This window comes from Cavia porcellus, unplaced genomic scaffold (genome assembly GCF_034190915.1).
Source record: "Cavia porcellus strain 051 isolate PalLab524CR breed Dunkin Hartley unplaced genomic scaffold, mCavPor4.1 scaffold_17, whole genome shotgun sequence".
Classification (NCBI taxonomy): domain Eukaryota; kingdom Metazoa; phylum Chordata; class Mammalia; order Rodentia; family Caviidae; genus Cavia; species Cavia porcellus.
Genome location: NW_026947500.1, coordinates 56,534,476 through 56,559,877, shown reverse-complemented (window position 1 = coordinate 56,559,877; position 25,402 = coordinate 56,534,476). Strand labels below are relative to the sequence as shown.

General features: G+C 61.2%; 1 protein-coding gene across 10 annotated transcripts in view; it reads right to left on the bottom strand.

The window, feature by feature from the left end:
• Positions 1–25,077, bottom strand: part of Syt7 (synaptotagmin 7) — a 44,044-nt gene extending 18,967 nt beyond the window's left edge. For 2 of the 10 annotated variants that reach the window (XM_063228227.1, XM_063228233.1), the window contains exons 1-5: positions 24,732–25,077; positions 7,453–7,556; positions 3,942–4,021; positions 1,217–1,348; positions 269–499 (exon numbers count right to left, since the gene is read on the bottom strand). In XM_063228227.1, the coding sequence (XP_063084297.1) occupies positions 269–499; positions 1,217–1,348; positions 3,942–4,021; positions 7,453–7,556; positions 24,732–25,062 (878 nt within the window). In that variant the 5' untranslated portion in view covers positions 25,063–25,077. Of the gene's footprint in view, positions 1–268; positions 500–1,216; positions 1,349–3,941; positions 4,022–7,452; positions 7,557–20,602; positions 20,622–21,615; positions 21,650–24,731 lie in introns of those variants that run through there. The other 8 variants (XM_063228229.1, XM_063228235.1, XM_063228228.1 and 5 more) reach the window with 5 other exon arrangements.
• Positions 25,078–25,402: the final 325 nt, after the last annotated feature.

Below are 25,402 nucleotides of genomic sequence, written 5' to 3'. Positions count from 1 at the left end.
ACAAGCCAGAGGGTGGAATGGCTCTGGCCACTGGGAGGTGATGGTGGCTGAGGAGCTGCCGCCAGGGGCTGAAATGCAACACTGTGGCTGGGTGGGCTATGCTGGGTAGCAGACGATGGCAGGTCTCATGAAAGGATGGAATGAGCTCGGGCCGAGGATGGCACCTGCGGGCGGGGGGGGGGGCAGCAGGCGAGCGGGTCCCGCTGCCCACCCTGGCAGGCAGCCTGAGCTCCCCGATCCTCTGGCAGCCACGGGCGCCATCACTCACTTGGACAAGTTGAGCTTCCCCGCGGCCAGGTGGCTCTGCACCGTCCGCCAGCGGCCTCTCCCCGCCTTGCCGCCGCTGCCCGGCTCGCTGGGGGCAGCCCCGCCGCTTCTCAAGGCGTCCTCTCCGGGTGGCGGCGCAGGCGCCGGCGCCGGCTTCTCCCCCAGCCGGCCTTCCCGCTCCACCGCCAGCCCTGCCGCGGCGGCCACTTTGGCGCCCGACAGGAGGGTGCCACTGGGGCGTATGCGAGCGGCATATGGTGGTGGCCGAGGGAGGGCGGGCCACACCAGGGGCGCAGGGGCAGGCGAGGAGGAGAGACATTGACAGATAAAAGGAAGAGAGAGACAGTGAGAAAGGAGGAGAGGGACAGACCAGACAGACAAGAGACAGAGAGAGAGAGAGAGACATCAGCACCGGCTGGCTAACTCGGAGCCTGCGGAGGAGAGAGGGACAGGCTGGGGTCAGAGCAACGCACCACAACAAGGAGGGGCCCCGCCCCACCGCCAGCCGGTGGCAGGGATGGGGAGGGCAGCCGCCTCCTCTATCCCACAGGACAACGGAGGGTTAACGACGGAGGAAGAGCGGGCCGTCCAGGCCAGGAGGCCCCAGGCAGGGAGAGAGAGAAAGCTGTGTTAGTCAGAGATCTTCACCACCACCACACCACCGCACCACTGACCACCGACTACCACCACCAGCAGCCACGGCGGCAGCAGCCATGGCAGTGGCAGTGGCAGCAGCAGCACGCAGGGGAAGCAGTGCACGGGCAGGGACCAGAACAGGCAACCGTCCCACTGCTAGGAGGCAGGTGGGCTCTGGCACCAGCGGAAGGGTTGCTCGTCTCCATGGCCAGCCTGCCCATGGGGAGCGAGGGGACGGGGCAGGTGGGACAGGCAGGGCCAGGAGGGCTGAGCGGAGACAGGACAGAGGGTGAAGCCAGATAAAGTCACTCACTTGAGGGACAGTCGTGGGTCGCCATAAGGGGCGTAGGGTGAAATGTTTAGAATAAACTCCTTGGGAGGGTAGGAGCTCCATTTCTGCTGCACTGTGCTGTCATTGTTATTCCAAAAGTCTCTGTCTAGGTCGCTGGAGGGGCAGAGAGAGAGGGGAGAAGACAGGAGATACAAGAAGAAACTGCGAGGCCAGTCCTGCGGGGCAGATGGGCGTGGGCATGGGGCGGGGCCTGGAGTGCCGGCTCCTGGGGGAGGAAGAGAGGCTGCGCACGCACACACACACACATGTGCTAGTGCACACTTGAGCGGCACACGCACACATCCAAGCTCTCGTGGAGGAGGCTGCCACGGAGCCGCATGCCGTGTCGGGGAGCTGGAGGAAGAGAGCATGTGAGGGGACGGCAGCAGGGCAAGACAGTAGGGCAGGAAGCACCAGAAGTAGATGGGGTCCTGTGGTCAACTACCAGCCTCCTTCCGGCCTCAGTGTCCCCTGCCTGACAGAGAAGGCTGGTGGCCACCTGCTTCCAGTTTCCGTCCACAGAGTCCTTGGAAGAGGTGTCCCTAGTCTCTTTTGCCCCCCTCCACCTAGGGGACTCACAGGGACTGCACCCTATGAGTGTCACTCAAGCCCCAGAGAAAGGGTGTGCCCTGGCCTCGGTCTCCAGGAGGGCCACAGGGTCAGCAGGATCCTTTGTTCTGCAATCTTCCCTGGGAAGGGTGATGAGGCATGTGTGGCCTACAGTGGGCAGCCAGCCCCTGTGCTCTGACCCTCTTCACAGGGCAGTGTACCCCTCTCACCACCCCGGCTGTATGGCTGGTCACCCCAGGAGTGGCGTGCTGGGCTGTGGGATGTAGGAACTTCCTGGCAAGGCAGTGGCTGCAGGCTTGGTGCCCAGACACGGGGGCCAGGGGTGGTGTTAATGCCGATGTGGAGGCTTCTGGGGTCCCAAAGGGCAGGCTTGGGAGCCCCACGAGGACAGAAGCTGTGCCCCAGACAGAGGGTCAGCATGGAGGCAGCCATGCTAAAGCTTCGGGGGCTGCATACAGGCCTGGGGTGGGCCAGGGTGGGCTTGGCTGGGGGTGGTGCTGTGCAGGACAACGCCCCAGATCTGGCAGACATGACCTCAAGACCTCCCGCTGTTACCTGAGTTCAACCTGCATACTGGTTCTCAATCTTGGACTCAGAAACAAAGAAGTGGGGCACCTGGGGCCTGTGAGGGTCCAAAGCACACCCTGAGGTGTCCAGCTCAGGTGAGGCCAGGTGGGGAGGTGGGGTGGGCCTAGGGCAAAGACCTCTTCGCAACAGAGATCCCGCTGGGTCTCCCCACAGGGCACCAGGGCATGGGACAGGACATAGCTGAGCAGGGGGTTCTACCCCTGGCTCCCTGGGATGGCCAGGGGGAGGCCTCCCATGAACAGGAGGGTTCCCAGTCTGCCTCCACTGCACATGAGAGAGGACCCACATAGAGAAGTGGGGCAAACGGACTTCTTCATTGCAGGACCTGTGGGCGCCATGTTTCCCAAGTCTGCATGGCTCTGAAACCCTTGACTGGCATTGGGGGCGAAGTGTGGCTGAGTGGCGCAGCAGTGTGGGGGGACCTGGCAGACCCAGCCCGGTTCAGGGCTGCTGTCCGGGGGTGGGGCATACTCAAGCCGGAAGATGTCCTCAATCCTCCCACGGACTCCAAGAACCTCGTGGGTACTTGGTCCAGCCAGGTAGAGCCCGCCGGCCCGCCACATGCACCCCTCATCTCCTGGTGGGAACATAAACCCTGCTCTGGGCCGCAGCTCCACCCACACAACTCCTTTGCCTCTAGTAAGCACCCTGAACACGCAGGCAGCAGCCTTGAGAGGCTCTCCTCTGAAGGCTGAGAGAGCTCTGCAAGACCCAGCTTCAAAGGCTCCCGAGGCTCCTCCCACCCAGCCGACCTGGCTCCCCACCCTCCCTGGCGCTGGACTCAGATCCCAACTCCACACAGGGTCTGGGCAGAAGGTGGAAAGGCAGGGGCAAAAGAGGGGCGGGGCGGGGGAGCTCTCCACAGGGGGACTAGGGGCAGAGGAAAGGCAGAGGAAGAGAGAGATGTGCAGGGCAGGGGTGGTGTAAGGAACGGGCAGGGAAGAGCCGCAGGCTGGAGTGGCAGGCCAGGGCCACACCCTGGGTGGTGGACATGGAACCCCCCAGAAAAGCCTCAGCCCAGAGCCGGGAGGCCAAGGCCTCCCTTAGGGTCTCCCGGGAAGCTCAGCAGGGTACGAGCTGAGGAGGCCAGTGTGGGACAGTAGACCTGCCTGTGCATAGATGAACAAGTGGATGGATGGAGGCTAGATCTCAGGGTTCAGCGAGGACCCAGAGGGGCAGTGGGAGGAGATGGAGGAGCCCAGCACAGGGTCAGCTCTCTCATTTAGGGCTCAGAACCTAAGCCCACGAAGAAGGGCTTCTTAGCCCAGAGGCAGGGGCTGGGGACAGTATGTGATCAGAGGGCCAGATGGAGGGACTGCAACTAGGGCCACTGCAGGGCAGGGGCACCCTTGGGATGCTGGTCCAAGGGAATGGGCAGAGAAGGGGGCTGTGGAGCCCCAAGATACTGGAGCATGGAGAGTGCAAAGACACTGGGTATGAATGAGGGGGCTGAGTGGACATAGGTGTGGCAAGGCTGAGGAGCAGGGGGTAGGAGGCACTCCTCCCACCTGGGCTGCCATGTGCCCCCAGACTGGTGGCTGGCACCTACTTGATGGCCTTCTTCTCGCTCCGCCCACGCCCAGAATCTGGCGTGCCCACGGTCTCCAAGGAGTTCTTGTAGCGTTTGCCCTGTAGAGATAGCACGGGATCACCAATGGGGTTCCCACTGAACAGAGCCTCAGGTGAAAGGAGAGGGTGGTGAGACCTCTCCCCACCTGAGGGGTGTTGCTGCTGCAGGGCATCAGCCCTGGCTGACTCTAGGACCCACCTGGCTCCCAGGACATGCACCTGGCACCTGGGGCCAGGTGCCAGGCCTAGCCTGTCTACTGTTTCCCAGGCCTCTGGCCTGGTGCCCAGACACAGTCCCTCTGCCATGGTCAGACAGCTCTCGGGCGCCAGCCACGTCACACTGGCCACGTCACCATCCCCAGATGGTGGGGGCGGCCTCCTGCAGGGCAGGACTGCAGTGACCAATGATGCGGGCCGTGGGGGTGGGGTCAGGCCAGGTTCTTGTCCTGTCCTGCATCCAGCAGGGTTCAGACCTCCCTGGGTGCCCTTGAGCTCCAGGCTGTGGGGATGCTGGCTTGGGGTGGGAGATGACCCCAGCCTGGACACCACCCCACCCTAGCCCTGGCATAGGGGGCTACAGGGAAGAACAGAGTATGGTGGCAACCCAGCCAGTGGCTGGGAAGGTGAGCAGCATTCACCTTCCCAGTTTGGTTTCTAAATTTAGCTCCAGCCAAGCAGGGGCCCCATTTACATTCCTGGCAGCCACCACCTGTCCTCATGCGCACCCCCGGTCCCAGGCTTGGGCCAGGGTGTGGGGATTTCGCTGTGTAAAGGTGGCTGTCACAGACACATTGGCCTACCCTGCCCAGCTGAGTGGGGACAGACACGTGCCCCCCCACACACGTGCTCATTCCCCTGCACTGCAGCCACGACAGTCAATTACTTCATCCTCCCTAGAGCAATGCAGGGGCTGCCAGGGCCATTGGCTGGAGGCACCTGCCAACTGCAGCCCCTGCCAGCCACAGGCGTCTCCAACAGTGCCATGCAACGCTGCATGCCCCTTGGTCCTGAGAGAGTGATGCAACCAGGTGAACCCTACAGGGCAAGGGCCTCCCCCTAGACATGGCTACTTCCAGGCTCACTCATTTTAGTTCCCATGCTCTGGAATGGAGCATGGGAAATCCTTAGGAAGAAGCACCTCTTCCATGCCCCCACAACCAGCCCTAGAGTCCAGTCAGTGCCTGTGAGCTGAGCCTTGGAGTTAGAACCCAGACATTGTGAACCCTCAGTCCCTCTCATCATTACCCACAAGTTCAAATCCCAAGTCACGCCCAGTGCTGGCTGAGCACATCAGGGCTGGGCCACCCTGTGGTGGCTGGGACTGTCCCTGGCAGGACCCCCCAAGTGGCAGCCCAGCTCCCAGCACTCTTTGGGATCCTTCAGTATGGGGCAGGGTGGCACTGAAGGCATCTCTAATGCCCCTATACCCTCTGATTTAAGGAATGTTAGCTGCCTCTGCCCCAAGGCTGGCCCAGTTGGGGATAGTGACCCTGCCCCCTAGAACATCTTGGAGGCTTCTGCTTGCCCCTCTTCCTTCCATAGCTTGCAGACTCTTTCTGTGGCAGGAGCTGGGGCACCACGGGGACAGGAATTGGGAAAGACACAGTTTGGAGGGGAGGAAAAATGCAGCAGGCAGCCCAAGCCCACAGGAACTCAGCTGCTCCAGGACCCCTCAGGTGGCTCCCAAGGACCCCACATCCCTGCCTACTTGCCAGCGAGGGGTGGCCAGATTTCAACCAGCCAGTGAAGAGGAAGGAAGTTATTAATGTTTGGAAACAGTATCTGTGCTGTGGAGACATCATGCCACTGCTGCCAGGGGACAGGAGGCATGAGGAGCCTGGCAAACACCGGGAAGGTAGCATGTGACAACCTCCTCTGCAGCAAGGAGACTGGTGGACAGAGAGCTCCCAATGTCTGGAACCCGTGGGGCTAGAGCCAGGATTGGGCAAAGTCATGTTCCACCCAGAGTGAGCCAAGAAGGCCAGGCTAGTCGGGGCCCTACGGGGCTCCCAGGTGGGGGCTTCAGGCTGCTGGGACCTCGGCTGCCCACAGCCCTCCCTGTGTTGGCTATGAACAAGGTCATCTCCGAATCCCATCCCTAGGCTCTGGCCTTGCAGGTGGTGAGCAGGGGCCAGGTAGGGCCAGTTCACCCTGGTCCTGGAAGATGACCCTGAAGAGACACATGCAGGGGCAGGCACACACACACACACACACACACACACACACACACACACACACACAGCAGCTGACCCGAGGATCTTGTGAGACGTCCACCTCGTGATCTAGCATGCACAAACACGTATTTGTTCTTAAATTGGCACACACACACACACACACAAGATCACTAGCAGTGCACGGCTTTCTCCCTGCTTTTACAGAGAGACAGACAGACCCTGCCACACAGGCATACTCAACCTCCGCCAGTCTTGAGAGACAGACAGATACAGACCCAGGGACCCGCATCACTGCAGGGCAGCCAGCTGGGGCCTGTGCACCTGCAAGCCGGGACACGCAGTCTCTCTGACACGTGCACACACACACACACACACACACACATACACACACTCTTCCAAGGGATGTGTGTGGCCTCTCTGGCTCCTCCCAGGCCAGGCTGCAGGGGCACCTGGGCTTCCTCATTTTGCCTTCCAGAAGAAGCCTGCTGGCTGATGAGATGCTGCTCAGGTGCTCCCCACAGGCATCCCTCATGATCCCACAGCAGTGGGGCTTGGAGCCCGGGCTATTTGTCCCTTGCTTGCAGCCCTCCCCTCTGTCATGTGGGCCGTCTGGCCTGCAGGGAGTCACTGGCTCCCCAGAGCTGACACCCGCGCCCCCTCAAGGCTGCCGCGCCCCTCTCAACCCGGCCGGGCAAAAGACTGCATCCCTGGGCCCTCAGACTGGAGAAACCAGCAGGACAGGCGAGGGCTAGGGCGGGGCGGGCAGCTCAGCCAGCTGCCCCTCGCGGTAGCCTCCGGTGACTAATGTCCCTCCTGACAGTCTCGTTACTTATTGATGGTCTAATCCTGCTCGTTAATTCTCCAGCACTCGTTAAAAATGAAAAGCAGCCGTTTGTGCTTGTACAAACGCGGGCGTCTGGATAGATGTGAGGGCGGCGGGGGCGGGGGCGGGGAATAGTGCTTCCTCATTGGTCGTGAGGCCCGGCCCAGACACGCCCACCTGGGGAGAGAGGGCGGACGGCGCCTCCTCATTGGCTGGGTGCTCGGGAAAGCCACGCCCATCTCTGGCGGGGCGGGGCCTAATCTCAATCCTCCCAGGTGTCTGCGGTCCTGATGCAGAGGAGCGCGAGCGCAGCTGGGGGCATGCCAGTCCTCAGGTGTGTGGCTCGGAGCGACAGAAGACGCAGGGGACTTAGACGCAGGCAAATGCAGGGGATGCGTGCAGTAGGGCTCCCAAACGCATACCGCATGCCGACTGCCCGCGCATGGAGAGGGGCTGCAGGCTAGGCCCCACCCCTAGGGGCCCCAGGAGCTCACCAGTTTGCGCTGACACCAGTGGCAGAGGCCGCAGAGGACGACAGTGACGCTAAGGCTGATGGTGATGATGGCGGACACCAGGAGGACATCGCGGGTGGGCGCCCCTGAAGGGGGGACACACAGATCAGACCTTCCGGCCACGGCCTGCACTCCCTCCTCGTGAACCCTCCTCTGCCCTCACGCTGTTTCCTGGTCTGTAACATGGGAGACCCTGGCCTTCTGGCTTCTCTTATGGGTCTTTGTGCCGTTCCCCAAACTGGATGCTGCAGTTCCAGAGGCTGCAGGTGCCCTGTGGCCTGGACGGGCTTCACAGAACCGTGGACCCCTTGCAAATACCTGGCCTCAGGCAAGGCCTCCTCCCATCCAACCTGCCCTCCACACTCTGAGCCCCGAGGACGAGCTCCTGGGGGCCTCTGCTCCGCTCATGAATCAGTTGCCAGCCGCAGGTGGACAGGAAGGGGTGCCATGGGCCTCTGACCTGTGAGCTCACTTTTCCCTGCCTTCTTCACCTCTGGCCCACAGCCTGAGCCCTGGCCACTGTGGGCTCTCAGGAGTGGAACTCATCACCTCTTGTGACAGCCAAAACCTGCCCATGGGGAAACCTGTTTCCACCTGAACCCCACCTCCTCCCAGCTTTGGACCAGCACCACCATTCTTGCTCTCTGTTCTGCAAACACAGATGAACACATCCATCCTACCCCCAGGTTGCTGTAAACAGCCAGCATATGTAACAGGTCTGCAGGCACAGCCAATCACATGCACACATCGAGCATCAGTGTCCTGGAGTCAAGGAAACTTGAGGTTTATTTGCCACAGAGCCCGATGCTGGGTGCCAGTGAGTGTGATAATTAAGACCTGAAGGGTCAGCCCATCCCAGCTCCTGTAGTTACAGCTCCACCTCCCCACTCTCTCCAGCTCTCTCTTGTGATCTTGTGGAGGAGGATCAATGGTCCCCTGCCACCCTCTCCAGCACTCCAGGAAGCATGGTCAACCTCAGGCCCTGATCTGGGCAACCTGAGGGCACCAGGCCCTGCACATCAGCTGTGGGCACCAAGACCACTGTCTGGGAGAGCGGAACCCCCCTTGCCCACCAGATGTCCCAGGTGCTCCATGTGCAAGAACAACTCAGTCCTCACCATGACAACCAAGATAAGCATTATGGGTTGTCCTCACTTTCATAGCTGGGGAAACTGAGGCATGAGAGGTCAGATAACCAGGGTCCATGCCCTCTGCCTCAGAGGGGCACAGCTGGTGTTCTCCAAGGGTGCTCTTGGGAGCCTCCAGGGCTGCTGGACTCTCTGGGGTTCTGAGGTGGGTACCGGGCTTCTCCCCCTCGTTGCCTGGCTCCCATTTCCCACCTTGGAATTGTGTAGGGAAGCCCACTTGAAGCAGGGGTTGTGTTGTTAAGGAAAGTGGGACTCTGTTGTTTGTAGTGGTGATCCAGGGTCCCCCACCAACCACCACGTGAGTGCCTGTCCTTGTCATCTAGGAAGCTGGCTCAGTTCTCTCGGCCTCCTCCCTCCCTCCCTCTGACAGCCCTGGAGGCAGCAGGAGCCTGCCACTTCAAATCTCCTTGATGTGAATGCGAGTGACAGGTGTCCTTGGGCCACGCACCCGCCACGATGTCCTGGTCCAGGGGTGCAGTATGAGCACACCCACCAGCCAGAGGGAGCCACCCTGAGTGTAGGGTCATCGTGGCGCCAGCTGGAAGGGTTGCAGAGGTCAGGCACAGCACCCTGAACTCTCCCTCTGCCCACGCACTAGAGCCACGGGAGCATGCAGCCACCTGACAGGTCTCCAAATCCCTTCCGACAGCCCCATGTCCCCTTTGAGTCTTCTCCAGGCAAAGTCTCCTGGCCCTGCTGACGTTTGCTCAATGACACACATGGTCTCCCTTATTCTCAGTGCATTAACATTTGGGGAAATGAAACATTGCAGTCGGAGTCAGTTTTTGACAGCACCAGGTTCCACTGCCTCCCCTTGGGCAGAGGAGACAGCCCAGGCCCTGGGAGCCACAGAGGGCAGAGTGTCGGCAGATCTGGAGGAGGAGCAGCCATCAGTGGGTAGTGCAGGCTCAGGTTCCAGCACAGGGATGTCTTGGGAATGAGGTGTGGGGTTGGGTGTGGTACTGTCCCTCTACTAGGGTGCCAGCCAATCAGAGCTCAGATTGGAGCTCCCACTGAGTCTGGGGGTGCAGCCTGCACTTTGTAGCATGGCACCTGAGGCCCCCCCACACACACACATCAGACCCGAAAGCCCATGATGCGGCGCCCACCCACAGCCCTCTCCAAAGGTCTGTCCCCCACTATGCCTCACCTCTGGAACAGAGCCCAGCATGCAGCAAGTGCTTATAAACACTTGCTGGAAGGGTGAATGAGGAAGCATCCCAGGCCTGTGGGAGGAGGGCAACCACTTATGAAGCACCTGTTGTGTGCCACGCTCCAGGCCCTGGGAGCTGGGTGGCTCTGCTGTGCCGTGTCAGCGTACCCCTGATGTTCTTGTGTCTGACAGAGTCCCTGGGTGTTGAATGTTCAGGCTTGCATATGTTATCTCATTCGCCACCCAAATGAGATGGAAGAGAGGAGACAGGAGGCGTCAATGACAAGCCTGAGAGGTCCTGGCTTCTTACACACACACATCAGGCCCCCTTCTTTCCCTGCTCAGCTTTGCCAGACACACCCTTAACTCCTGCAGGTTCAGAGGAAAATGTCTGCTCCAGGAAGCCCTCCCTGCCTACCCAGCAGGACTAAGGTCTGCCCCACAATCCTGTCACACAGTGCCACCTTCATTCATTTCTTAAGGTGCAGTGATTACATGCTGGGACTCTAGGCTTGACTTCCCAAGCTGATTCTGGCTCAGATTTTGCCAAGCCCTGGCCCCTAAGGCTGCGCTGGCCTGTTTCCCCTTCCACATGTGGGGGCTAAGAACAGCACAGTTCCCACAGGATTTGGGCAAGGCTTAAAGGAATTAGCACATGGCTGGGATAAGCGGGCCAAAAACACCAGCCACTCTCACTACCCTGCGCTTGCGCTCTGTGCTCGAATCTGGGGCACAGGCTGATGCCAGGTACCAGGTGAATGCTATACTGGTGCTACCCAGAATCCCTCCCCAAAGGCTGGGGGCAGCCACACCCGGCCCAGGACTTACTGGATCCAAGTGAGGTTCAGTGGGCACCTGGGCACATGGTCTCTAGGGCCTGGGGCCTGGGGCTGTGCCGGCCACACGGAGAAGCCACTGGGCTTCAGCTGGAGCCACAGACCTGCCAGGTATTCGCTGGGCTCTGCCCCACTCTCAGCTGCTTCTCATCTCCTGCACAAGCCATGATTTATGGATGAACAAGATCAAACAGGGCCGATGGCTGCAAGGTGCCTGGGGAGCGGCAGGAGAGGGAATGGACTTCTGAGGGCTGGCGCACCAGCTGCCTGGAGAGGGGGACAGGATGGGTGGGAGGTGGAACAGATGCACAGGCCACAGACACTGCAGTTCACACACACACACTCATGCACATGCACGACTGCGGGCAGAGCTGTCCTACCTCAGTGCCCAGGTCTGGGTGCTCATGCTGTTCATTGGCCTGGGACCCTCTCCCCATGCACCTGCTTCTATGCCCAGCACTATCTCTCCTTCTGAGGCAAAGCAGGGCACATGCAGGCAATGCTGTGAGTTCAAGCCTCAGCACAGCCCACAAGGGTCTCAGCCCAGCAAGGCTGGGCCTCGTCTGCCAAGGCAGCAAAGGTGCGCAAAGATGCGCCATGAGGTAGGCACCGCACCTGAAGTCCACATGCACCCTGCCCAGGCCTGGGACTGATGCCTCCCCCACATCACATGGGAGAAAATGAGGCCCACAGGGCTGACAGCACCTGAGCCAGCCTCTCCTCACCAGACCTGGGTCTCCTGAGCGTCGTGCCAGCCTCAGAGCATGGGCCCCCGCCTTCCTCCGCCTGCAGATGGACTGACCCTGAGCCCTGAAGGAGGCCTGGTAGGAGCCACTCCCTCCATCGGGAACTACTCTGTCTACTCCATTTCCTGGAGTAAGCACCTGGCTGGACATGGCTGTGTTCTCTCACAACTGGGGCCTCCCAAGAGCAGTGACAGCTCGCCATTCAGGGTCAGCAACACACTCTGTCTTCATCCTTTCCACTCTGGAGTCTTTGCAGCTGGAGGTAGACTGGAGATGTGGATAAGAAACTGCTACACGCAAAGAAGGACTCAAGGCCTCAGGGAAGCCTGCCTCCTCCAGGAAGCCTCTGCCAGTGCCAGGGACTTAAGCAGTCTGGGCCTTTGGCTGGAGCCCAGAGCTGCCCCTGCCTGCTGCCTATGTCCTGGCTGCAGGCCACACTAGGAGTCTGCACACACAGGCTTTCCCCAGGACTCACATGTATGACATGCAGGCTGCCCATGCCTGGTCGTTCCATAGCTGTGCTGTCACCCCAGCCGCCCATGTTTCTTCTCCTGGAGGCCCCAGCAGGCACCCCCTCTTGGCCTCAGCGTCCTCTAAATGTGAATTTCCCACTCAAATCTGACAGCCAAGACAATGGGGAAGGCTCCATGCTTTCCCAGCTGCATGCACAGTGATGAGTTGCACCTTGAAACCAGCCACTTGAGGACAGAGGGACAGGAAGAGGGGGACAAGCAAGGGGTGGCCAGGCCCACAGAGCCCCAAGAACTGTTGGGACCCCTAGAGCCCTCTGATGCACACATGTGCCAGTCTCCTTCCCTCCTGCTGGCCAGGGCAATGATGCCCTCCACAGACAATGGCTCAGCCATTGGGGTCCCCAAGTAAGTCCGGAGCTAGAGCCGCAGGGAGAGATCAGGAGGGGGACCAGAATGTGTCCAGGGCGCTGTCCCTGGTCTGGCTCTGGGGAGAGCTGAGCAGCAGCTGGGGCTGCATCTGCATCACCTCCTGTCCTGAGCCCCGCCGCCTCCTACCTGCTTCTGCATTCCAAACCCTCAATCCCCAGGATGCCAGGCAGGGTGGAGTGGAGGGAGGAGAAGAAGGAAGGTGGCAGGGCTTTTACCTGCCTCACAACAATGTGCACAGAGACTGGGGCTTTTCAGTGCCTAGACTCCCCCCTTCCTCTCCACAAACCAACGCACGAGAAAGCCAGTAGGAGGCCGAGCGCAGAAGGAGGCACCAAAAGCCACAGGACCAAACCTCAAAGCCCAGACAGCCAAGAAAGACTGCTTGTCACCTCCACTCTGAACTGCCATCCCTTCCATCTGAGGAGGGGGCAGTGCTTTCCCTACAAGAAGAAAAAGAAAATATGATGGGCAAGGGGAGAAAGGAGGAGGGCAGGGACTTGGTCGGCCTGGCCTCTGGGGCCCAGTACCTCCTCTCTGCCCCTGCTTTAGAAAGTAGCTGTGGCAGTCTCATCCAGGACGAGAACATGGCTGGTGAAAGATGGGACCCACAGGGAATCATTTTAGAAAGTTACAAGTAGCTGAGAACAGGGACTCAGCACGAGTAGTCTTCCTCACCCTGGCCTGGAATGAGAACAATGTGTGAGTGAGAGGGACAGCACGCTGGCAAGGCCGCAGTGGCTGGCTGGCTGCAGACAGTTTAGAATTGAGAGAAGATGCCAGGTGAGCAAACAGCCAGTACAGGATCAACTGGATGGCCCAGGAGCTGTTGAGCAAGAAACTGGACAGGGATACATCAGGACCCGTAAGCACTCCACCGAGTCCTCATGGAGCCCGGCAGGTGACAGACCCCATCCATCCCTTCTCTGCTCCATCCCCTCCCCCAGCAGAGAGTTCCACTGGGGAACCACGGCTCACATCTGTACCCTGCACCACAGTCTGCAGAGGGCTGCACACTGCATCGAGGGTTCACACGCATCACCACATGAATAGAGGTGCTGGGGTACCCCCTTCCCAGCACCTCCTATACCACTTAGTCACCCTTGATGCTGCCAGCCTCAGCCTTCGGTCTCAAAAAGGGGTGAGGGAGAAGGAGCCATCTGCAACTCTAGAAAACTGCTGAGCCCAGAAATCACCGGGGTTAGAGCCATGCAGGACGTACAGGTCCAGGTGTTGGCTCTGCTCGGGGCACAGCTGATGGCACCTGGCCGAGAGTCAGCCAGGGACCTGCTGCCCTCCTGCCCACCTTGAGCCTGACCCTTATGAGCTACCCGGGCAGCTATGAAAGTGATCCTGTCCATCAGAGTGGCAGGGGCCCAAGAAAGGAGGAGTCAGCCAGAAGGGGCCTCTGCCAGGAGTTCGGATCGGAGGCAGGAGGCAAGAGTGGGACTCATGACGATGAAGTGTGGGCCTTGACCACCAGTGACTCCTATGAATAATGCATTGTTGTGCCTCACCCTAAATCAGCATCTTATCGTTATTAATAATACACGGCCACAGAGACACTAGGGTTGGGATGCTGAGTTGGATTCCATGGAGGAGCTCGGTACCACAGGCTTCTCGTCCGATGACTCAGTGCTGCCTCCCCACACCACAGGCTTCCTCAGGGGTAGGGGCACTGTTCGGTGCTGCTTGTGCTCCCCTACTCCTAAGGCTCAGACTCCAGAAGGCCACAGGGCCAGAGAACTGTCGTCCATCTGGGGACTCAAATCTTGGGCTGGATATCAGTGGGGGAGGGCAGCAGACTTCATTTCTGCCAGCTCAAGGACTCTTGAGAATACCACACGACAGGAAAGAATGCCTGGAGAAGTGGAGGAGGGGAGAGGTCCCAGCTGTGGGGCAGAGGGTGCAGACCCAGGCGGATCCAGTGCTCTCTGGCTTCGTGGCCTTGAGCGGCCCCTTCAGCTGCTCATTGGAATTCGGCATGTTTACAGATCCCTCTCGGGGGTGCAGTTCACCACATTATGTTCTGGGCGGCCTCTTGGACCACAGATCAGTAGGCCCCAGCCCGTGAGCCCGGGTGCTGTCCGAGGTGCTGATGCCGCTGTCCTTGGTGCCAAGGCAGAGCCCTGGTGGGGCTTGACCTCCGTCCTTGGCGGGGCTTGTGCAGAGCATAGACCCAGAGACAGAGCAAAGCCACTCCCTGACAGTAGCACAGCAGTTCCCCCTTCACTGACCCAGCAGGCCCAGCAGCGACTCACTGGCCTTTTCCCCAGAGAGTGAGGAATCCAGGGACCAATGCCCTCTCCTTTCCCTAGGGGGCCAGCCGCTCTGCCTCCTGGTGGTTGGTGTGATGAGGCCCCAAGCTTAGCACAGAAGGTCCCCAGTGGTGGTGCAGGTGGCCAGCAGGGAAGGAGTGCAGACGGCCAGCCCCTGCCACCTCCGCATGATCCCAGGCAATCTGGCACTTGAAGGCCACAGCACCGTCCATGCCCCGCCTGTTCCAACTTGCCTGCTGTGTCCCAGCCTGGCCTGGCTCGTGCCACCCAGGTCATGGTACAGGTCACCCAGGCTGGCCAGGCTGCATCTGGGACATGGGGAGAGCTTGTTAAACAACTTCCCACCTCTCCTCTGGCTGCAGGGCCCGGCCGAGAGAAACAAAAAGGTTTGTTCTTTACCTCTCAGAGCTGAGGCCCCATGCCTCATAGCCACCCATATAAGAACCTTGCCCACAATTGCAGGGCCCCACAGGCAGTGTGAGCGTGGAGCACTTACACTTGGTGTTCCCAGGGACTACATGGGATGAGGATCAGTGGGTTTAGAACCCTCCCTCCTTCCAAAAACAAAAAGCAAAACAGCCACCCAAAGACTATACCTCAGAGCATAGCTTCTCTGGGTCTTGGCAAGGAGTAGACAGCAGCCCTTCACTACAGTGGATCAGACTAGTATTTCCTGAGCACTTACTATGTGCTGAGCACTGGGCTGAGAGCTCTGCAGACCACTTAGCCTGACAGTGCCTCCACCCCAAGGAAGCATTGGTGCCCAGCATCCTACAGATGAAGAAAGTGGGATTCAGAGAGGAGTAGGCACCTCGAGCAGGCAGCAGGTGGGCATGGAGACCAGGAAGTGGCAGCAGCCTTCTCTTGATCTCACACCTCAGCCCCCTCTCTACCCTCAGGTGCCTCACTCTCCAGGCCCAAGCCTTGGCGGACAGCCACATGAAAGACAAGGCCACATGAAAGGCCACCCACATGCTGACACCCTCCCAGCACTTTCCCAGCTGCTGTGAACTGAGCCTCCCAACACTGAGGACAGAAGCAAAGGTGCAAAGGTGAAGCGTTGGCCAACCCCAGTACAGCTGGGCCTCACTGACCACAGGGCACCAGAAACCCAGGGCGTCCTTCCCACCTGCCCAAGGCCAGGGTTCTGAGAGGAAGCCAGGCAGGGAGTTGACAGGGTCTCTGCTTCTTGGGGACTTCCTGAGGCCCTGACCTGGGCTGTCTCCCCTCCACCTCCCTAGAGCCCCTCGGCTGGCTCAGCTCTAACTTAGAGTCTCATTCTAAATGAAATTTCTTTCCAGGCAATTACCTCCTGCTAATTAGGAAGCAAGGCTGCCATTCCCCGGGCCCTGGACTGACCCCTTTCTCAACTTGTGGGGCGGGAGTTGGAGAGGTTCTGGAAACTGCCTGGGCCAGGGCCTGTTGAGACAGGAAGGCTGACGGAGTAGCCAGGAGCCCCAGAGGGACTAGAAGACAGGAGGTGGAGAGGCTAGGGCAGGAAGGGACCAGGGGTGAGGAGCAGATGCACCCCGAAGAGGAAGATAGAGACCAGGCCATGAGAGCAGGGGAAGCCAGAGAAGTCCAGAGATGAGGAGACATGGGGAAGGAAGGCAGGCAAGAAGACAGGGAGGGAACAAGGTAGGAAGGAAAGAAGGAAGGAAAGGAGGGCAGGAAGGAAGGGAGGAAGGGAGGAAGGGAAGGAGAGAAAGAGGCAGGCTGGTCCCAAGGACCAGAGGCAGAGGAGGTTACAGGGATCTCCCCTCTGCAGGGGAAAGGGAGGAACAAAGTGCCCTGGAAAGTTGCTGAGTTTCTGGGAGAGGAAGAGGTTCCAGCAAGAGGAAGGAGAGGACAGGAAGGAAGCAGGAATGCTGAAGGAAAGCCCCAAGGAGAAGAGGGAGGCAAGCAGGGAGGATGGCTGCAGTGGCAGCTCCCAGAGTCCCGAGAAGGGCTCTCTCTGCATCACTGTCCTTGAGCCTCCCCAATGTCAGCGCCTGGCCAGCCGGGCCTGTGCCTCCTCCTAGCCGAGGGTGCGGGTACTTGCAGGCAGCCTCCAGCAGCCCAGGCCCCAGGTATGTCACTCACTGTGGGCAGCCACTAACCTCCTTCCCTGTTGGCCTGCTACCCCTGCCAGTGGACTGAACTGGGGCCACCTGAGTCACACAGCAACCCGACCCACTGCCCCTGGGACTGCAGTGCAGCCTTTCCGCCCCTCAGAGGGAGGGCAAGGCCCAGCGTGCAAAGGGCTCTCAAGGTCACAAAGCTAGGGCTTGACACCGTCAGATGTGGGGACTCGAGGTTGCGCTCCAGCGTTGGGCCTGGAGAACTGACACCAAGGCTGCCAGGGACCACCATCAAGTCAGGCCCTGATTTGGCTGGGCTTGGGTGGCCAGGGTCTCAGCCAGAGCCCTGGGGGAGGGTCCTGCAGAGTTGCAAAGGCAGCTGACAATACTGAGGGCAGGTGCAGTCTGCCATGGGGGCCCCTGCAGCCCACGAAGCAGACATGGCAGCCCACTGTAGGAAGGGTGGAGACACAGAGGCTTGTGTGACAGCCAGGTGTGCATCATGGCCACTTCCCGAGACCCCTCCAGCGTGGGCCATCTGAGGGTGCTGAGGCTCTTAGGCTCCCAGGACCCATGCCCAGCTCTGGCAGAGTCTGATTCCCAGATGCAAGGGACCTGAGCCCAGGACTGCTGGGGGCCCCGGGCAGCACCACAGCATCCTAGGCTCACGCCAAGCCTATCTGAGGGTCCTGGAGTCTGGGCTCTGGACGCACAGTGTGGTGCCAGGCTGGTCGTTTGCCCTCCTTGGCCTCAGAGCTCCCATCTGGACTGTTCCAGGGTGAGGCCTGGTAACAGTGAGGGTGATGTTGTGACAGACATGGACCCAAGGTGCTTCCCAAGCGCTCGGGACAGTGCATCCATCCCCACTTCCCAGGGGAAGATGAAGTGCTGCATGGCAGGCTTTCCAGGTCACTCAGCCAATCAGTACAAGGTGGTCTGAGAAGGGTTCCCCAGGATTTTGGACTCTGCATTGCTCCCTAAGTTGTGCTTCTGTGTGGCACCAAGTGTCACATTTCCACAGGGGGCATGCACAGAGGCCTGGGCATGCATGAGGAGATGGGTTTGCTTCCACTCCTGCCCTGGTCCCCAGGTGTCACTGCGTAGTGTCACCTAGCACAGGCTTGGGGATCACCCACAACCATAAAATTCCTTGCACCCAGCACCATCAGCCCCAGCAGCCCCCTCGTGCAGGGACACGTGGGGACCAGAACTATGGGTGCTGCCATGGCCACCACACCTCCCCCCTCAGCTCCCCACCAGTGCCCACCCTGGCTCGGTGTAGCACACACCTGCGGGCACCCCACCACCAACAGAAGTGGTGCCTTCTCTCGAAGGAAGCAGGCCCAGGCCCAAAGATGCAGTCAGGCTAGGGGTGGCAAGAAAGAGGGAGCAACAAAAGGAGTCCCAGGCCTGGGGTCCACATCCCCAGGGACTCCAGGCCCTGCCTCTCCCTCCAACCCCCTGCTGAGTCCTGAGTGCTCTGAGGCCCTGGAGACCCCAGCTTCATCCCTGCCAGCTGTGGGGCTGCCTAGGGAGTAGGGAGTGAGGGCGGCCTCGGGCCGCTGATCAGGACTTGCTGCCCCAGCGGAGTCACCACAGCTCCCCTGGTCCTTGCTCTCTCCTCCCCCTGCCCGTGTCGCAGAGTCCGGGTATTTTTAGGCCTCAGCTGACAGGCTGTGAAATCGCTCCCTTCGCACCTCCCCAACCAGGCGGGGGCTGAGAGGAGGAAGGCTGGGGGGGGGGGCACAGAGACAATTCATCAGCTCTCTGGGGCTGGCAAGTGCCGGGTGAGAAGTGAGGGGCTCCTTACTTTCTGTCCAGAACAGCCCTGGCAAAAGACTGCCTCACCTGCCAGAGAAGGACGCAGCCAGGCGGAGAAGCCTAGACTCACCAGGGACCCAAGGACAAACACCGTGGGGGACACAAGTCTAGTGCTGCCACCAGCCCCGGTGCCCAGCGCTGCCTTGACTGCCAAGCCGAGAGACGGGCTGGCGTGTGTCCTAGTAGGCCATGACAGGCACTGGGCAGTGCGGCCCAGTGCTTAGGACCTAGTCTGACTCAACTCCTATCCCTGACCCAGCCTGACCCAGCCCTTCCCCTCTGGGTCTCTGGGCCTCAGTCTCCTCATTTGTTCCCCTCACAAGACAGATGCTGGGGATTAAATGAATGATGTGTGGAGAGGATGAGATGAGCCCCACCGGTCCCCTGCTGTTCCTGGGCCTACGGCCTCTCTGCCATCTTCCTCTGAGCTGGCTTCCTTCCCACAATTCCCAAGGCAGAGGCCTGTTGGGCAGTGGGACACTGCCACCATAGTGGGCAGGAACCACACCCCTTCCTGCCCAGGCCACACACATCACGTGTGCACACAGACCCAAGTGTTGACGCCAGGCATGTGTGCCACTGGTGCTTGGAGTAAGGGTATTTGCTAGGACGACCCTCAGGAAGTGGGAAAGGTACCCGGGCTCTGCTGTGAACGGGCCCTGCGCCCAGGTCTGTGGGCATGGAAAGAGGGCTGCCCACCTCATGTGGAGACTGATTGGTTGTGCTGGGGCCCTGGAGCTTGGGCCTGGCAGCTGGTGTGAGAGGCCCGGCCTAGTGCCTGCTGTCAGCAGTGGGTACAGACGCAGCCTTGGGAGTGCCCTGGAGCACCCTGGCCCATGTCTCTCCTCAGATAAACTTCCCAGATGACACCCCAGGTGCTGAGCCCATCACTCCCCACACCAGCACGGGCCCATTCCACAGGGTGTTGCAGAGCTAAGGTGCAGCCAGCCAGTCCCTGTGTGGGTAGTCCTTGTGGAGCGGGGCAGAGGTAAGGCCAGCTCTGCCACACTCTGTCCCACCCCGCCTGCCATGGTCTCTTATAGAGACCAGCCCAGGGCCCTCTATCACCTTGATTTAAAAATCCAACTTCCCATTTTCCACCATTACCTCTCTGTGGAGATCTGGCCCAGCCTTGATGCCCTGTTCCTGTCCCTCCTGGCCACTGCAGTGGTGTCTCCACCTCTCAGCGTGGGCTGGCTGGCACTCACGCCTCCTCTTCAAAGACCCCAGGCTTGGCCCCTCCTACCTGTCCTGTGGCTGCAGCAGCTCACATGCATTGCATGCTGAGGCAGCACCTGGCACCAGATGGGCATGCGACACCTTGGCATCCTGATGGTGGCTCCTAGTGCTGCCTCGGGGAAGGAGCAAGTGCATCTTCCTCAGGGCTCCAGGCCACCCCCTTACACCAGTCACTGGGCACAGGAGGACATCGAAGACCCTGCCGATGCTAGGCACCCTCTAGTCATGGCAGACAGGGAAACTGACGCCATGTGCAAGGTCTCTGCCAGCTCATACAAGGACAGCAGTCCCAGTCCAGCACTTCCCCTAGTGACAGCTGCTACCAAAGGACAGGCAGGGTGACCTGAGAGGGGATCCTTTAACCCAGATCCCTGAAAAACACAAGCCCCTTCCTGGTGGAAGAAAATGAGGGCTCGGGGAGCACCCAAGGGTGGTCTGGACAGGGCTGAGGGCAGTAAGGGGGTGGACAGGATAGTGCAGGCTGTGCAGCTACAGGGGCCACGTGTGCCCAGGCTGTGTGGGGACAGTGACTCCTTATGCTGGCCACAGCTCTGTCCTCGCTGCCACCACCCCGTGGTAATGAGACGGATCCAATTTGTACCCAGAGCCCCGCCGGGAGAGCTGCCTCGGCAGGGCTGGAAGTAATTTAATTGGACATATTAGCCACACAGCTCTCTCCTCGCCCGCTTGCCTCGTGTGGAGCCGCACGCAGGCCCCCACACCCCACATGGGCTGGCTGGGGGCAGGGCACAATGCCAACCATGGGGCCCACCCAGCACACCCCTCCTCTCTCCTCCCTGGGCTCAGCGGGTTCTCCTTTCCCAGCTACCACAGGAGCCCATGTGGGGGGCAGGTCAGAAGGGCAGAATGGGGTCACCCTTATCTCCTTCAGGGACCCCTCACCTCCCGCCCTCAGAAGGGGCTCAAAGACACAGGTCCTGAGGCACCTACCCATTCTGACAACACTGAAGCCTTGTCATTATCGGGTCTCCACTGACAGTGCAGTCTTCCTCAGAGAGCTCGGGGGAGAGGGTACACACACAAACACATGCACGCACACATGCTCACATGCAAGCCTCCACCCAGCCAGCCACACACGGGTGCAGTCACAGCAACGCTCGTATCTACACACATAGCACTCCCACGAGCCTCCCACATCTACACAGTAGACTCACAGCCAGGTAGGCCTTGCCCCCTACACAGGGAGGCCCCAGGAGTGGCCAGGCCAGCAGGTGGGAGGGCGTGGCAGGGACAGGCCAGGTCCCTGGAGGACACAGGCCTGCCAGCCTGGGGACAAAGGTGGGGAGGGCAAGGTCCCTCCCCAATGCCTTCTGTCACAGTTCCCTGTGCACCTAGGCGCACCTTGCTACAAATGCACTCATTAGCTGTGCTGACAGCGGGCGGGAGCTCAGACAAGCGCGGTTGTGGCAGTGGCCAGCTGTCGCCTGGCACAGCACACGCAGATACACATAGACGTAGCCTCTCCACGTCCCACCTCTCTGCCCCACATGGGCAGTCACATGAATGCACCCAGCCCCAAATCCAAAGAGGCTCCCCCAGTCTTCCTCCTGGGGCCCTTCCATTGGGGTCTGTAGAGCCCTGGCTCCCCCCAGTATGCAGCCCACTTTCCCAGGACTGGCCAGGACTCCGGCAGAGGCGCTGGGTGCCATCCAGCCCCTTTCACAGGTCCCTGCTGTCTGCCAACTCTGCTCCAGCTCTCGGGGACCTTGCTGGGTGAGACCAAAGTCCTGCCCTCCAGGAGGAAAATTGGACAGGGCTCAGCAGGGATGCCCCGCTGCCTGGAAGGTCAGGGACCTTGGTGTCCACAGAACTGGCACAATTCTCTTGGCATCACTTGCTGGGGTTCCCTAACAAGGCAGAAGGGCACCCAGACTGGGCCTGGCACAGGCTGGCTCCGGCACCTGGCCAGACCAGTGACCGCCCAACAGAGAAAGCTGACTGACCTCTTGGGCCATGGCGCATAACCGGGCGCACTCTGGCAGGCTTCCCTGCTCTCCTGGGTCTCTCAGTGCCCGAGACTGGACCCCTGCACCAGCCTCTTCATGCTGAGCTCAGCCTCCCTCCCTGGGGGAAACAGTTACTGAAAATCATCCATCACATTCAACAAGGACTAAAGTCCAGAAAGAACGTGGGGTAGCTGAGGCAGGAGTGGGAGGAAGGAACATTTCTGCTTAACGTGCTCAGGACAGTTGGCGGCAGTGGGACAGAGCCAGGCCCGTGAGCCCAGGCCTAGGATCAGCCAGGTCCCTGACCCACTGCCTAAAGCTTGGCCGGGCTCACCTGCCAGGCACCTGTTACCCTGCAGCCCAGCTGTCCCTCACCTGTCACCAGTTGGCCTGCATCCAGCCTCTCCCATAGCATGGAGGGCGTGGGGCCACCCCCTCTCCTGTCTTCCCACCTGAGCACCTGGCCCATGGGTCCAGCTGTCCCCAGGAGGCCACAGAACAGCAGGCACCAGGCCACAGAGGGCCCGTCTCCACAGCAACCCTCAGGCTCTGGGGTACTGGCACCTCCAGCCCATGTTAGACCTGTTTAGCTCCAGATACCCCAGCTGCCATCCCTGCTGGGAGCCCAGGTGACCTTCAACCCTGACTGCACCAGGCCCACGATGCAGAAGAAGGGGCAGCCTTGGGCAGGAAGGGTGTCGGACAGTGGCCTGGACCTTGAATCCTGTGGCCCATGTGGTACCTAGTTGCCCTTTCAGCCGCAGCCCTGCTACCCCTCAGCCCCTGCCCTTGGCAAGGCCTCCTGAGCAGAGACCAGCAAGCCAGGCTCCTATCCCCCTCCAGGGACCGTCACAGGGCAGAAGCACTAATAGGTGGCTCTAACTGCAGCTTGGAGCTCTGCTGACCCCAGGGACAAACTTGCAGAGTGCAGGGGGCTGGGTGGACAGCCCTGGAGACCGGACCTCCTTGTGGTCCCCTTGCTGGCCTGCTTCATGAGCTCACAGCAAGGTCACCTCCCCCTCCTGTTCCTGCTCCTCCTCTTTTTTGTTGCCATCCTGTCCTGCCCACCCACCACAACTCTGACCCCAGCAGGCCTGCCGAGGCCCCACCCAGCTCAGGGACAGGGACAGGCTTGGGAACAGGCCTGAGCAGACTCAGGACACATGAAGCACAGGAGAGGGCAGGGGCGCAGGGCTGCAGGCACTGCTGGGGAGGCTGGAGCAGGGGCCGTGTTCTGCAGGAGACAGGTCTGTGTCCTCATCTTTGCTGTGGGCCCCCAATTTTTCCCACTGTCCCTCCCATCATCAACTGTGGAGCTGGAATGAGCCATGTCTGAGGACAGGGCTGGGACCGGTGGGGAGGGAGCAGCACCTTTCAGGGAAGGTGCTGGCCCCTGCTGACCTGGGGACCTGCAGAAGGAGGAGCCACGAACCCACTGGGCTCAGGAGGGCAGGAGGGCAGCAGGGCATGAGGATTCCGAAAACAGGACTGGGCCACAGGTGTTCTCAGGAGGGCTGAGGCCATGGAGCTGTAAAGGCTTATGGTTCCTGGGGGACCAGAGGACAGAGGAGGGATGCCTGAATCACAGAAACTGCTTTGCATATTCACTCCCACCTGATGTCTGACAGAGGGGACTCAAGCTGGGCAGATGTGGGAGACACAAAGCCCTGGCTGGGGGCAGCACCTGAGGGCCTTGGGGGAGTTTTGGGATAGGTGAAGTACAAACTGCAGCATGGGGGTCATCGGAGGCAGGGAGGGGTGCTGTGGCCAGGCTAGCCAGGGCCTCTCTAGCCTCTCCGGACCCCACCCAGCTCAGCACTCCCTGCCAGAAGCTGGAGAACCTCAGAGCCATCCCTGCCCATCACAGGCACAGTGGGCATGAGAAGCCCCAACCCCGGACGGGGAGGACCGTCCAGGGAAGGAGACAGAAAGGCGCAGGGCCTGCCAACCCACCAGAGACAGTCCTGGAGCCCAGGAGACACCAACACGTCAAGGTGGCCTCCGTGAGAGGGCAGAGGTTCTTGAGGAGTGGTGATGTCATGGTACCCAGGCGTGGGAGGACAGGGAGAGAAGGAGAGGGGACAAAGGCACGGCCCCAAGGCCTAAGGAAGCAGGAGAGAGGCAGGCAGCCTCGCGGGGCCCGGAAGGGGTATGTCATTCCTAGGTCCCCTTCCTTCCATCTGCTCCCCTGAGCTGGGTGGGCTCTGGCCTGAGTCAGAGGCACAAGATGCCGCTGCACCATGGTCCGGGCTCTGGACACTGGCTCCCCCAGGGCAATGCCAGAGCAGTGCCTGGGTACAGACAGAGCTGGCCAGGGCTCCCCAGGCAGTGCTCCTCAGCCCTTGCCTAGAGGACACTCGCAGAAAGGCATGAGGCTGCCCATGAAAGGGGTCTCTCCCCCTCTTGCCCAGTGCTGAGTGGGCTCCACGGTGTGCCTGGGGGTTGCTCTTGGACACCTGGCCCTGAATGGACTGACTGGGAAGCACCTGATGTCCAGAGGCAGGGACAGCTGGCCCTGAGGGCAAGAGACAGAGAGGACCCACTGGCCTGCCCTGCTCTCTCCTCCCCTGGCCCTCGCCCTGGGGTGGTAGGCAGGAGCCCAGAGACTCCTCCGGGAGCGGGGCTGGTGTAGTGTCTGCTGCCGCACTGGGAGCAGCGGGAGGCACAGCACGGAGCCAGCGCCCACGGCTGGCCGGGCTGGGTCTAGGGAGCACCCAGGTGGGCTGGGCGGGTGACGGGCGCCAGGCGCCGCGGGGGCCCTGCCTACAGGTGGGCACGGACGAAGAGGCGGCGGGCAGAGGCAATAGCAGGGCGATTTCCGAGGAAGGAGGCTCGGGCTGAGGCGTGGGGGATGCCAGGCAGACAGCGAGCTCCAGCCACTCCCCAGAAGAACACGGCAAGGGGCGCGCCCTCCCCGAGGACGGGAGCGAGTTGGGGTTCGGCCGCCCGCGCCTGCCGGAGACCGCCGTGGCGCCCCGCTCCCCGGGCCCAGACTCCCGCCTCACTCGTGCCCGTCCCCGCACCCGCGCCGCCCAGTCCCGCTCCGCCCGCTTGGGGCCGGCCCGTCCCGGCCTCGCCCGCGCGTCCTTGGGCGCAGTCGGGCGGGCGCTCACCTGGGCTGGCCGCCGCCGGGTCCCGGAACATGGTCCTAGAGGCGCGCCGCGCCGCCGCGGCCGGGCATGGGGCCGCCCCGGGCCGGAGGGGGCGCCCGGCGCCGGGCGGGGACAGCGCCGAGCTCTGCGCGGGCCGCGAGTGCGCGCCGGGCGGGCGCGGGGAGTGCGGGCGCGTGTGCCGCTGCGTGCGCGCGTGTATGTGTGTGTGTGCGTGTGGCCGTGTGTGATGTGTGCGGTGTGTGTGAGATCGCGGGGTGCGGACGCGGATGCGCCCCCTGCAGGCCGCCGCCGCCCCGCGCCCCGCCCGCGCCCGCGCCGCCGCCCGGCCCATGCTCCCGGATCCCGCTCTGCCCTCCTCCTCCCGGGTCCGGCCACTCCGCTCCGAGCGCTCTGAGGATCCAGACCGCACTTTCCGTCCGGCGGCCGCTGGAGGGCGTCAGCTCCGGATTCCACGCTTTGGCGGCCTTGGGAGACGGGCTGGCGAGTGAGAAAACCAGGAGCGGAAGTTTACCGGTGCCGGCCTGGCTCTGCCACCCTGGTCATTGTCAGAGCGCAAGCCCAGAGGGAGGGGTCTCTGCCTTTGGTGGGAATTGGATCGAGTGACGCTCCCCACTCACTCGTGGCCCTTCTGTCTCCGTGGCCCTCTCTTGTAGCTCCCCCTCCTCTGTCCC